The sequence below is a fragment of the Amblyomma mixtum genome, chromosome 1 (genome assembly GCF_055824585.1).
Source record: "Amblyomma mixtum isolate Tamu chromosome 1, ASM5582458v1, whole genome shotgun sequence".
Classification (NCBI taxonomy): domain Eukaryota; kingdom Metazoa; phylum Arthropoda; class Arachnida; order Ixodida; family Ixodidae; genus Amblyomma; species Amblyomma mixtum.
In genome coordinates this window covers 133,271,883-133,285,176 of record NC_143012.1, presented here as the reverse complement: position 1 = coordinate 133,285,176, position 13,294 = coordinate 133,271,883, and the positions used below count along the sequence as shown (strand labels likewise).

Genomic DNA, 13,294 nt, shown 5'->3' with positions numbered 1-13,294 from the left:
CAAGTTGGAGCCCCGCTCTTGCAGCTGTGACATCAGACCGCTAAGCGCGCCGCGCGTGGCAGGAGCAGGAGTTAGGCCGCGCTTGGTAGCTGCGGCCTCGCTACGCGACGGCGCGAGTTGGAGCCCCGCATGGAGCCCCGCTCTTGCAGCTGTGACGTCAGACCGCTAAGCGCGCCGCGCGTGGCAGGAGCAGGAGTTAGGCCGCGCTTGGTAGCTACCGGCCTCGCTACGCGACGGGCTGAAAGTGCAAGCAGTATTGCTTTCGCAATAAAACAGCTGTTTAAACAGAAATTACCCCTTGAAGCTCTACATCATCAGAGCGTAAAAAGAACGCAGTTTCAGGAAATATATTTACATTGGGACATTCATTATTACAGCGCGAAGACGGCACAAAACAAGAAGGGGACACAACAGCGCTGTTGTGTCCCCTTCTTGTTTTGTGCCGTCTTCGCGCTGTAATAATGAATGTAGGTAACCAACTCGCCCAAAATGTTGTATTACATTAGGAGACACTGATACGAGCTAGACCGCACGGTTTTGAATATCATCGTCACAAATACCGGAACTCTCGAATGAGTACCCAGATATAGCTAGCGTAGTGAAATATAGCATCTCTACAATGTAATTAAAGGACAAGCCGCAGAAATATTTCTGTCTGCGCAAAAGCTGTGAAAATCACCGCCTGAGCCTACACAGACACGTACAAGCGCAAAAGAACACGGACAGAGAAGAGACTTGGACAACACGAGCGCTCGTGTTGTCCAAGTCTCTTCTCTGTCCGTGTTCTTTTGCGCTTGTACGTGTCTGCTATGAACCAACTAGGCCAAAAGTCTGTGCTCCTGAGCCTACACCTCGTGTTAGTCTTGTACATTACGTTAGGTCCGTTCGATTCGCCTGCACTCCTTGCACCAGTTCTGTGAAGTTCCGCGGCGGAGCCGCAAGCTTGCAGCGCCAGTTCATACAGTTCAGGTGCAGCTTGGCACTGGCTGCTTCCAAAACGAATGGTCGAATGCAGGCCTGGTCGTCTGCTAGCCTAGGCGCCGCCACCAAATTGCAGCCAGCAGCGTGGCGCCCATATATCAACAGCCGCCAACATCCCGAACCGCATGAAGAATCTTCAAACAGTACATCGTAGCGAAGTGTTACCATGAATCAGCCTCGATGAAGCCTCGTGGCCGCTAAGTGAACCGCACGTCTGTTCTTTTACTGAACACTGTCGACTGAGCTGTGCGCGCGCAGACTTGCATGTTAAGCGATTGCTGCAACAACGTGCATCATGCTGCGTGCACGTCTTTACCTTTTAGTTAACATAACCGCTTCAACTACTGTTATAACACTATTAATCCAAAGGAAAGACGCCGGTACAGGTCCGTCAAGAGCACGGTGGTCGAGAGATGCAAGGTACGTGTCAGCGAGGGCCACCGTTCCCACCTCCGTCGCCGCCTTCTCGGGTGGGCAGTCACCTTCCATAAGAGTCAGACCCGTGCGGGGCACCGTTCTCATCGACGAGTGGAATAATTTGAGTATCTCCGCCGTTTATCGCAAAGCGCAAGCCATCGTCGCGCAAGCCGTCGTCTGCTTCCATGGCGGCTGCAGCTGCACCGTTTCGGCACCGACCACTGAGGAGATGCACAGTTTTGCTGAAGTAGACCTGCATAACGTCGGCACTTTTATAAACGAATGGCGTCGTGCAGGCGGCGCCATCTTGCACCGCTGAAACGAATGGCGAAGTGCAGCACCGCGAGAACCAGTTCACGCAGTGCAGGTGAATCGAAAAGACCTGTTGTGTTTCCATCGTTTTCATTTTGTGAGAACATTCGTGTTTGCAGTTAAAGTTACAAAGGTATGCGTGAAACTGGTTTAGTACGGCTATAGGTCACATGTGTTCTTCGTTGGCCTTCCACAGGAAGATTAGAAATCCACAGAAGTAATTAAACATTTTTACTGTATTTTCATTCATTTTCTGTACTGCGCTCTCTAAATGATCGCATTTTAAGAAAAGAAAGAAAGAAAGGAAGAAGGAAAGAAAGAAAGAAGGAAAGAAAGAAGGAAAGAAAGAAAGAAGGAAAGAAAGAAGGAAAGAAAGAAAGAAGGAAGGAAAGAAAGAAGGAAAGAAAGAAAGAAAGAAAGAAAGAAAGAAAGAAAGAAAGAAAGAAAGAAAGAAAGAAAGAAAGAAAGAAAGAAAGAAAGAAAGAAAGAAAGAAAGAAAGAAAGAAAGAAAGAAAGAAAGAAAGAAAGAAAGAAAGAAAGAAAGAAAGGGATAGACAAAAAAATAAAGAGTGACAAAAAAAGAGCAAAAAGGGGGATTCAGCGACAGCATCTTATGGTGGTGATGACATGATATTGTTGATTTGCTTTCGCCGATAGAGCGCTTGACGCCGCTATGCTCTTACTGAGCGTGGTGCGTTGCCGTCACACGTCGCGGCGACGACATATGCAACGGCAGAGTGACACGGAGACGGCTAAGACGTCCTTACCGGCTATTTCTGTAAGGTAACCGCAGTAGCCTATAAATGATAGCGACGATTCGCGCATGAAAGGAAGTGTACCCAGTACCAAGTTGCGGTTTTGGACCCTTGGTTCGAAATCAGTAGACCTACGCAGGAGTGTGGAGTTCATGACAGAGTGGTTTCAGGGTCGCCGTGGGGCATGCGGAAGACAACAAAAGCATGGGGCAGCCAGGGCTACACAGCTGGCGCTGTGAAAGCTACGTTATCAAGTCATTTAGCATGATTTTAACTGGCAGTAGATCCCTGCCAATTTTTTAAATATATTTCAACTACAGTACTTTTAGGAGTTTTTGAGTATTAAGTGAAACGCCAAGCACGCTCTGCCGGTTTCCTTGTAATACCTCTCTTCCCGGGCTGTTGCATATGGCTTCAGTTATTTTCATACTAGGAAAACTAGGTTACAACCGTATAAGTATAAGGATGTTGGATTCAAATTATGCTTTCGGATGGCTATTTGCTGCCTGCAGTTCATGAGCATGCCCTTCCAGCAATGGCAAAAAAAAAGTGGGTTTATCTCCATGACTACTAAGGAGCGTAATATGGCGAAAGGCGGGCCAATAATAGTTCTTCAGAAAAGGTACATTCGTAACATAGCTAACATTGACCGTCAGTCTACAACAAGACATTTATTTGCAGAATATAATATTGTTAGCTTTGACCATCACTATGAACATCGCTTGTTGCATGTTTTCTATTTTTCTCAACATGACACTCAAAAGTTTCCTTCTTTCTCTAGCGCTGCTGCAGCCTAGAGCTACTTCTTTAACTCGAATTTCCCAACCCTGGTTCGTTCCATTTTTTCGCACTCAGTACAAACTGCAATCATTAAAACACAACCTACCGGTCTTGCTAAATAAACTCAAACGAGTAACCTTCAAATCGCCAAAGCAACTACGAATACACTTTTCACAGTTGTAAATGAGAGTATGATTGCAATGACAAATATTCTACCATGTCTCTATTTCCTTGTACATTTTTGTTCATAGCGTTGTGAATATATTGTTGTGCTGCTCGGAACCGACGTCTGCTGTTGCCTTTGTAAACGGCTCCAGGGCCCAGTCAAGTTGCTGGCTGCAACTTTTAGCCCTGGAGACCGTCCAGTATTCTGGTAAATAAATATATGAATTGAATTTAAATTGAAGTTCTTCGACTTACCTTTGTAGCCTGGCGCGCATGCGCACTCGAAGCCGCCCACGCGGTCAGTGCAGGTAGCACCGTTGTGGCAAGGGCTGGAACGGCACTCATCGATATCTGTCTCGAAAATGGCACCTGCAACAACAACCACAGTGCGCACCGGAATCACTTGCCAATAAACGCGGCGCACATCTTTTAGGCGACGTATCAACCTGCAGGCTCGCCATATCTGGCAGCCGTGACCTGTAGTGTCACGAGGCTTGTGACACATACAGACATAAATACGGAACGTTGATACATGTTCCTCGTTATCATAAACAGAGAGTGCGCACTCACTACGGCAAAGCAACCAGAAAATATTACGTGCCAGTTATCTTTAACGAATTACCGGACGATTTCTTTTCTTTAACCACCCGCCAAGAACTGCGTGTTGCTGTTCAAGCGTTACAGAATCTTTAACATGTACTAAAATCTTATCAGTGCTTTTTCATTCTTTCCGTGCCAAAATTTTTGTTCTTCATATTTACCTCTTTTAATTTGTTTTGCCTCTGATGGAGCTCTGATGTAGAGCGAAGATTGCCGCGGCTTCCCGTTGTCGCCGCACAAGCACACTTGTAGCTTCGGCGCTTCCGTTTTTTTGTATGTTCTTATTATACTGAATGAAGATTATTATTATTATTATTATTATTATCATTATTATCATTGTGTTTGTGCCGGGAATCTCCTCGACTATCTGCATCGGCCTCCTGTGACAAACATGTGGGCAAACCCGAGCTCACTTGTGCCGGCTGATCCTACACGGGTTCTAAATCGCTATTTAAAGGGATAACCGAACCCACACTCTCACATCCAGGCCAGATCTTTTCAAAGGTACTGGGGACACATGCAGTGCAAATGTGGACTTTATGTGGCAAAAATTCGTCCTGGCCTAAATGGGGCAGCCTAGGCAGTTTCCGGGGCCGAACGAAAAGGGATGCCTGCATCCTATCGAGCGCCCTATCATATGTCTCATGAGGCTGAAAACCACGCGACCTCATGGCGTCATCGGCAATGTCTAATAATCAGGAGGAAAGAAAAAAAAATTGGCTGAGGCTTAGCTAAGGTTAAACCTAGTCAGATGCGAAGCATATTGATGGCTAGGCTTGGTAATACATGGCTTTCCTTGGTTGAATACTTGGTCATTTTAATACAACCACTAGAAGCCTTCGTCATGGGGGTAGACAACGGCCTGACTACGGAGGAACGCCGACTAACCCCGAGACGTGCGTTGGGTGAGCGCCTGGATTGCCACGGAAGCCGCGTCCGCCTGCCCGGTGGAGCGAGCGTTTCACCTACACCGAGTGTGAACGCGCGTTCGAAATGCGCGGGAGTGTGACGTCACCATACCACGTGATTCACACGGCGTGCAACCGCAGCGACGGCACAAGTTGGAGCCCCATCTCTCATCTGTCGTGACGTCACTGTGTCACGTGGTGTGACGTCACCATACCACGTGGTCTGCACGGCGTGCAACCGCAGCGACGGCACAAGTTGGAGCCCCGTCTCTCATCTGTCGTGACGTCATTGTGTCACGTGGTGTGACGTCACCATACCACGTGGTCTGCACGGCGTGCAACCCCAGCGACGGCACAAGTTGGAGCCCCGTCTCTCATCTGTCGTGACGTCATTGTGTCACGTGGTGTTACGTCACCATAACACGTGGTCTGCACGGCGTGCAACCGCAGCGACGGCACGAGTTGTAGCCCCGTCTCTCATCTGTCGTGACGTCATTGTGTCACGTGGTGTGCACGGCGTGTAGCCGTCATGAAGGGCTTGGGTTACCTATTGTAATATGCTTCGCATAAAAACATCAGATAAAATCTCTCCCCAAGTGAGTTGCGAACCCAGGACTGCGCGAACAGGCCAGCTTCGCCGGCCACTTCATTTGAACACTGCGCCATCATTACAGCACAACTGCCCACGCACTAGACTGTGAGTCTATCACGCTGGATTTGGGTGCCCACTCCTCGTTTTCATCAAGCTCAATTCGGAGCGAAGAGATCAGCTTCGCAGGGCACTGCATTAGAACGCCATCACCGTAGCCGAACAAACCCGCGTGCATCTTTTTCCAATCCACCGCATTTAAGTCGTCGTAAGTGCTCTCAGTACATTTAAATGGCTTTCAAATGTGTGTCTTAAGTTACTCCTCACACTGTACTCTTGCTGCCACTGATTTGAATTTTTTATAATCCTTCGCCACTTATGCACGCTGTGCGGCAGAGGCAGCCAGCACACATCACCGTCATTACTGATAGTTGTTGGGGACTTCAACTTTCCATGAATTTACTGGGACCGTTTGCTTTCCAGTGCCGACTCTGCAATTGATTCCAATACTATGTTTGACATCATGTTTGAGAATAATCTTGTTCAAATTGTCAGTAAGCCTACACGTGTAGGCAATTCGTCTAGTTCCATTCTTGATTCAGTTTTTCTTCATCGCGCTTTTGATGATTATGAAGTCTCTTTGGATTCCGGCTTATCTGATTATAAAATGGTATCTGTTTGCCTAGCACTTGCTCCCAAATCTGTAAAAAATGATGCAGTTGTTAAAACAGTGAAAGATATTGAACGAGCTGACGATGATGCCATTTTAGATTGCATAGATTCTCAGTTTTCTGACTTCTTTGATGATGATGCTGCTGTTCTTTGGAACAAATTTAAGAATTTATGCCACTTTTGTTTGAGTAATTTTGTTCCTGACAAAATAAAGAAAACTGCGAAACATACGCCTTCGATGAACAGGCATATAATACATTTAAAACGGAAGGCCAAACGCTTACGTAAGAAAAGAACAGCATCTCATGCTTTCAGCGAAGCTCGCGCAGCTCTTTCTGACGCCATTATGCGTGCAAAGTCTTTTTACTTTAACACTACTCTCCCGAACTTCATTTCTGAGGATCCTCAAGGCTTCTGGAACTTTATGAAGGAAAGCAAAAGGCATGTGCAACAAATATCTCATAACGATGCAGTAGTCACTAACCCCAAGATTATTGCACAACATTTTAACCAATATTTTCACAGCGTTTTCTCCATGCCCGCTGAACCTTCATTTTCAACATTCCAGTCTCATTTTCCGAATGTCACAGATTTGATTTCGCATGACGGAGTACTGAACATGCTGCTCCGACTGAAAGTTAAATCTTCACCGGGACCTGATGGTATACCTGGCGCGTTCCTTCGCCGTTACGCTGAAACGCTGAGCAAGTTCCTCGTAGTTATATTTCAAGCATCCATTAGTACAGCGTCCATACCTGACGATTGGAAGACTGCACGTGTGGTACCCGTCCTAAAGAAGGGTGACCCACTTTCTTTATCTAACTACCGCCCCATATCTATATTATGTTCTTCTTATAAGTTCATGGAGCACGTCGTGTCTAACCTCATTTCAAAATTTCTTCAAGAAAATAACATTCTGTCGCAACATCAACACGGCTTCAGGAAAGGGTTTTCTACAACTACTCAGTTAGTCACCATATTTCACTTCCTTGCTTCCGTAGTGGATAGGGCTGGCCAGGTAGACTTAATTTTCTTGGATTTCAGCAAGGCTTTCGGCCTAGTACCCCATAATAAATTAATTGAGAAACTTCAACTGATAGAACTGCCAGATTTTATTATTGCTTGGGTATCGAGGTACTTAATACAACGCAAACAGTACGTAACTATTAATGGAGATGATTCTTGCGCTCTTCCGGTCACATCTGGTGTCCCTCAGGGCAGTGTGCTTGGGCCGCTGTTGTTTTTGATATATTGTAACGATATTGTAGATGTGGTTGATGAACCTGTACAGATTCGCATGTACGCTGATGACTGTATTACTTTCAATGAGATCCGATCAGCTGACGATCAGGCAATACTAAACACGTCTCTTAATAGTATCCACGCATGGTGTAATCGATGGGGCATGAAACTTAACTTTGAAAAGACTGTCCTACTACGTGTTACAAGAAAACTTAATCCATTTAAACGCTCCTTTTTTCTGGGTTCAGGAGATATTACCGAAGTAACTGAATATAAATATCTTGGTGTTACATTAACAAACAACTTAAGCTAGAACACTCACATTTCTAACACTTGCTCGTCTGCCTTACGAAAACTTTGCTTGTTGCGCCATAAACTAAAAGATTCACCACTTCAGGTTAAGAGACTAGCATATGAAACCTTTATAAGGACTAAATTGGAATATGCGTGCATTGTATGGGACACGTATACTCTCACTAACATAAAAGCACTTGAGCGGATCCAAAGGAAAGCTGTGCGATTCATGTTTTCGCAATACAATAGAACTGCTTCCGTCTCTGCATTAATGCAGTCGAATTCCATACCAACCCTTCATTCCCGACGCAAGTTTCTTCGGTTGAAATTCTTATTTTTGTTAATTCTTATTTTTGTTATGTAACCATAAACTAGGAATTAATTCTTCGCGGTATCTTAATCTCCAGAACACCTGACAAACCCGACACTCCCAGCCCCTTTCTCTGACCCCGTACTTTGCAAAGACTAACTTATTTCAGCACTCTTTCTTTCCACAAACCATCAGTGACTGGAACAGCTTACCAGCTTCGTGTGTACGGTCTCTTGACCTGATAAGTGACCATTGTTAGTTTGTTTTAGTTTGTTTCTTTTTCTTTTCCATGTCATTTCGCGCTGCTCGTTTTCTGTTTGCACTTTGGTATTATTGCTCAATTTGTGTTCTGTTCTGTATCCACTCCTGCTTGGGCCTCACGGCCTGCAGTATGCCTTAAATAAATAAATAAATAAATAAATAAATTTATTTATTTAGTACATACTGCAGCCCCTCGTCGGACAGGACGCGATGTGTCGGCTAGAGTGTTTTAGAAAGGCACAAAACGCAATTAAAATAAATATGCATAAAAAAGCGACTAAGACAACACCATAACGCGATTCAAATTGGATATTGTCCGCGGACAAAATGAAATCTTCAACAGATATTTTTCGCAGATTACGGTGCTAGTGAGCGATTGCGATGATGTCGAGTATGTGGGATGGATAAAGAGGATAAGTACTGAGCAAGGTTCTGGTTAAGCAAAGGGCTAGCTTCTGGTTAAGCCAAGAATAAAGAAAGTCAAGACGGTGTTTTCTCCTTAGCGTTTCAAGTGATTCAATATTATTAGCCGCCATAAGCTAACTCAGGGAATAGGTAATTTTAAACTTTGAATAAATAAAATGAGGAGGTTTTATTCTAACCCTCTCTATTTTGTTAATGTTAAGTTCTATAGGATCCAAAATTATCTAAGCATATTTGAGCTTTGGCCTGATTCATGCGTTATATGTGAATAGTTTTACGGAAGGAGGGAATTTTTAAGTTTATGCCACAGGAAAAATGGCTTTCAAACGCGTACGAACATATGTTATCTATGTGCGAATTTCATAAAAAATCGCTGTTTATTGTTAATACCTAGACATTTACAGCTGCTCTTTGCAGCTGCAAATTTGCAGCTGACATTTGCAGCTGACATTTGCTCTAACCTGCGTTAGAGGCGATCTAAGAGTATACAAGCGGTTTAGTAGATTCTTTTTGTGTTATTTGGAGCGAAACAGTTTTTTCACGCTTAACAACCATAGAGAACTCACTGCAGTAATCAAGCAATTTTAAGACTCCGATCGAGTTCATTTTGATCCCTGCTACGCACTACCTGACGAAGTACCGCACAATCATCAGCACACGAGTGTATATGTGTGCCTGGGGTAACCACATTAATAATACCATTTATATAAAGCTGAAAAATAAAACTATCCACTACACTCCTTTGCGGCACACCAGAGATGACTAGGAGTAAACTGAGGCTGTGCCCATCGATTGAAACCAGTTGCACTCTATTAATAAGATAATCTGTGATCCACGATATTAATTTGTCTGGTAGATTGTTTCTTCTTATTTTTTGAATGAGTTTTCTGTAATGAACTATCAAATGCTTTGCTGAAGTCCATTAACACAACCTCCATCTGACCATTGATGTCTAATGTTTTAGCAAAAGTTTGTAATATACTAACTGTGCAACTGCCGAATAGCCCTTTGTAAATCCATGCTGAAAATTGCTTAATACAATGTGTTCTTCAGGAAAATTATTAATATGTTTCAACATCTTAGAGCATGCAGAAGACAAAGAAATCGGACGGTATTTTTTATTAAAGATCAGTCGCCTTTCTTAAGGATGGAAACAACTCGAGCGGTCTTCCACTCAATCGGAAGTTTTGGTGACAACAGTGATTTTCTAAATACCACAAAAAGGAACTTCGAAATGATCTCGGCATGGCACCCCAAAAAAAACACAGTGAGTAAATTATCAGTACCAGGAGATGTTTTAGGTCTCATTTGTAAAAGCAAAATGACAAGAGTGGTCATTCAGGCTAAGAAGTGTAAAAAATAATTTGAAACAAAGTTGGAGCAAAAAATAAGAATACCACTTTTTCAAAATCAACACCCTTCACAAAGCTTTGCACAGTGTAGAACACGAGTTCCAATCTGCTGGCACTCAAGCAGTTGAAAAAACGTCTATATGCAAAAAAACAGGCAAAAAACTTGAATTCGACGCGTACAAAATTTGTAACAATTGTAACCAAAGAAAAGATATAGTCCTAATTAGACAACTTATCGGATAAAAATTGGAGATCAAAGTTTCTTTACCTTTTTATTTTATAACTATTTATTGATATATGTACCTACATTCGTCCGCAGGGGAATTACAGTACGGGGTGTGAAACAAAATTTTCATTGCTTCTGCGCCGAGGAAAGCAATATACAAGAGAAAGAAAGGAACAATAATTCAAACACTGTGGCAAGGACACAGGAATATCACGAGCAAAAACTGGCGGCTTAAATGAACACTAAAGGAAACGGTATAATTTCGGCACACAATGCAATATAAAATCATTTTCCTGATTTTCCTAGGTTCGCGGCTTCTTCGCCCTATTCTTCAAAGCGCCAGTCTATGTGCCTTCCTTCAGTCCTCGTCCATGTTCGCGCTGTTATTCAGGACAATTTCGTACCAACTCGCCCAAGCACCCGCTCTAATATAAATTTTGAAATACGGAAAGCAGCAGGGATGATTCGCACCACAGTGGGCTCGACACCGCACCGACAGTGCACTCATCGTTATTTTTAACCCAGGTTGGTTACTTGAACAGTTCCTTTTGCTGTAAATGTTCAAACCGATGCTTGTTCGTGGTGTCGTGCCCCTTTGACACCGGCGACATTGCGCGCAAATTCTTTGTAAAATTCCTGTTTTTTGTTTGCCGTGCTTGTTTCATGCGCGCCTTCTTACTGTTGTCTGGTAACATAAAACTTAATTCAGGTCCTAGCAACACGCCTTGCGAATACTCTTCTCTGCTTGAAACGATAAAGCGCATAGAAGACCGAGTACAGATACTGAATAAATTTGAGCTGCTACCACAGCGGCAAATACAAGTTGATTCTCACCTAAAAAGACTGCAAGAAAAAATTGCCTGCCTCGGCGAAAGTCAGTCTTCTTTACCTGATTTATCTCCTGCGCAAGCGCGAAATGAGAGCCCTAGGATGACTGTTAAGAGCTGCCGCTGATGACGCGGAAAATAGACTACGAAGAAATAATGTTTTCTTCTTTGTACTACCTGCTTCTCGGACCGAAACCGGGACACAGTCAGAAGAAGCTGTTTTCCTATCTACTGAAACTTTGGGCGTGGAAATAGATGGGGCTGACATGCAACGAGCGCATAGAATTGGTCCCTTCGAAGCCGATAAGAAGCGCCCTATCGTAGTTATGTTCCTGCGATTTAAGGAAAGGAAGGCTGTTCTTCACCCGAGATTTAAGCTGAAAGCGGAGGAGTATGCGGTCCGGGAAGACTTTTCGGCCGCGGTACGTTGTGCACGCCGGAAACCTGTGGAATGTGGCAGGCGAAAAAATCTGTCATTCGAATTACCCTTCGAGAAGCTCATATGGATGGCCGATGTTTGTCTACGACGCTTACAAAGACATCGTCACTGAAGCTAAAAGATAAATATACGGTGGCAAGGTAGTCCGAAAAAATGAAACCACACGCCATGCCGCTTATAGCTCCGCCCCTCGGCGCACTTACATTCTACTGATTAAATTTCGCAGCATTTCAAACAAAAATGATGCACTCGCCAGCCTCATCCTTTCTTCCAAGCCTCGCATTGTAATCGGCACCGAATCGTGGCTTTACGAAACAGTAAAAAAACAGTGAAGTTTTCCTCTCCGCTTTTACGGTTTACGGGCGAGATCGAGAGACATGTTGGTAGCGTTTTCCTTTTAGTTGATAAATGCCTCCCAAGTGTTACAATAGACAGCTCCAATATTGGCTGTGAAACTGTGTGGTGCAGAGTAAGTCTGCATGATTCCATACATATTGCATTTGGCGCATTCTATCGTAGGCCTTGCTGTAGCTGTTCAGATAGTTTTGTTTCCCTCTTTCGTGCCCTTCGGAGTCAGACGACAGATTTTATACTTGGTTGTGATTTTAATCTGCTTCGGTGCGTTTGGTGCACAGGTCCCCCGTTCTGTCCTCGCGCTGCGCCCTCTGAAATGAATTTAGTGATATGATCACTGACAACGGCCTTTATCAGTTTGTGAACTTTCGCAGTGACAGCGTTTCCACACTGGACCTGATGTTATCCATCTCTGAGGGGCTGGTGGAGATCCGTCTTACCCGTGCCCGGTATTGGTGACCATGATGCTGCATTGGCACAGATTTCCTGCTGGCGCGGGTCACCGATTGAAGCCTTGCCACGTAAAGTGTTCTTCTATGAGAAAGGTAATTATGGTTCACTACGCACTGGCTTCAGGTTTTCTACGAAGAGTTTCCAGACTACTCTAATACATCTGATATTACTGAGCATTGGATGCTGTTGAGGAACAAACTCCTGTCTCTAATCGACAAGCACGTGCCATCCAAATTCTTATCGTGTAGTCAAAGACATAAACCATTGTTCACTCCTGAAATAAAAGCGCCTGCTGAATCAAAGAGGCCGCCTATTTCAACGGTACATTAGCACGAAGGATGACGAAGTTGGGAAGAACGATCAAATCAAAGATAAAGCAGGCCAAGGATGCCTTCAATGCCTTGCTAAGTCACAAGCTGAAACGTAATCTAAAAGAAATACGGAAGTATGTAAAATCCACTGGCAAAGAGGGCAGCTGCATTCCCCGATATCATCTCCTGAAGGTCTAATTTCTGATGATATGGAAAAACCTAATCACGTGAGTAATTGTGTTAGATCCATTCTTTCTGTACATACCAGTTACAGCACAGCCGGGCCGATCCCCTATTGCCTTGATAGTATGACAGACAATTATTTCTTACGAAGGAGTCCTAAAACTCCTATAGGAATTGAACGGTAATTCAGTCACTGGTCCTGAAAACATTCCGTGTCATGGGCTAAAAATGTGTGCCCCCGCTGTAGCCAAATATGTTGTTGTCCTGTTTTCGTGTGTCTGTATCTTCAAGTGCTCTGCCTGAGGAATGGAAAATAGCAAACATTGTGCCAGTGCAGAAAGATGGTCCTCGATGCCAAGTTGAAAACTACAGGCCAATATCGCTAACGAGTGTGTGTTACAAGTCGTTAGAGCACATTCTTTACTCTTCTATATTTCATC

The 13,294-nt window shown here is 44.1% G+C and overlaps 1 protein-coding gene across 1 annotated transcript in view; it reads right to left on the bottom strand.

Moving 5' to 3' along the window:
• The window catches only part of LOC149367637 (protocadherin Fat 4-like), a 108,946-nt gene that overhangs the window by 10,937 nt on the left and 84,715 nt on the right, over positions 1-13,294 (bottom strand). The window contains exon 3 of the mRNA XM_089575189.1: positions 3,666-3,779. Within this exon, the coding sequence (XP_089431315.1) occupies positions 3,666-3,779 (114 nt within the window). The remainder of the gene's footprint in view (positions 1-3,665; positions 3,780-13,294) is intronic.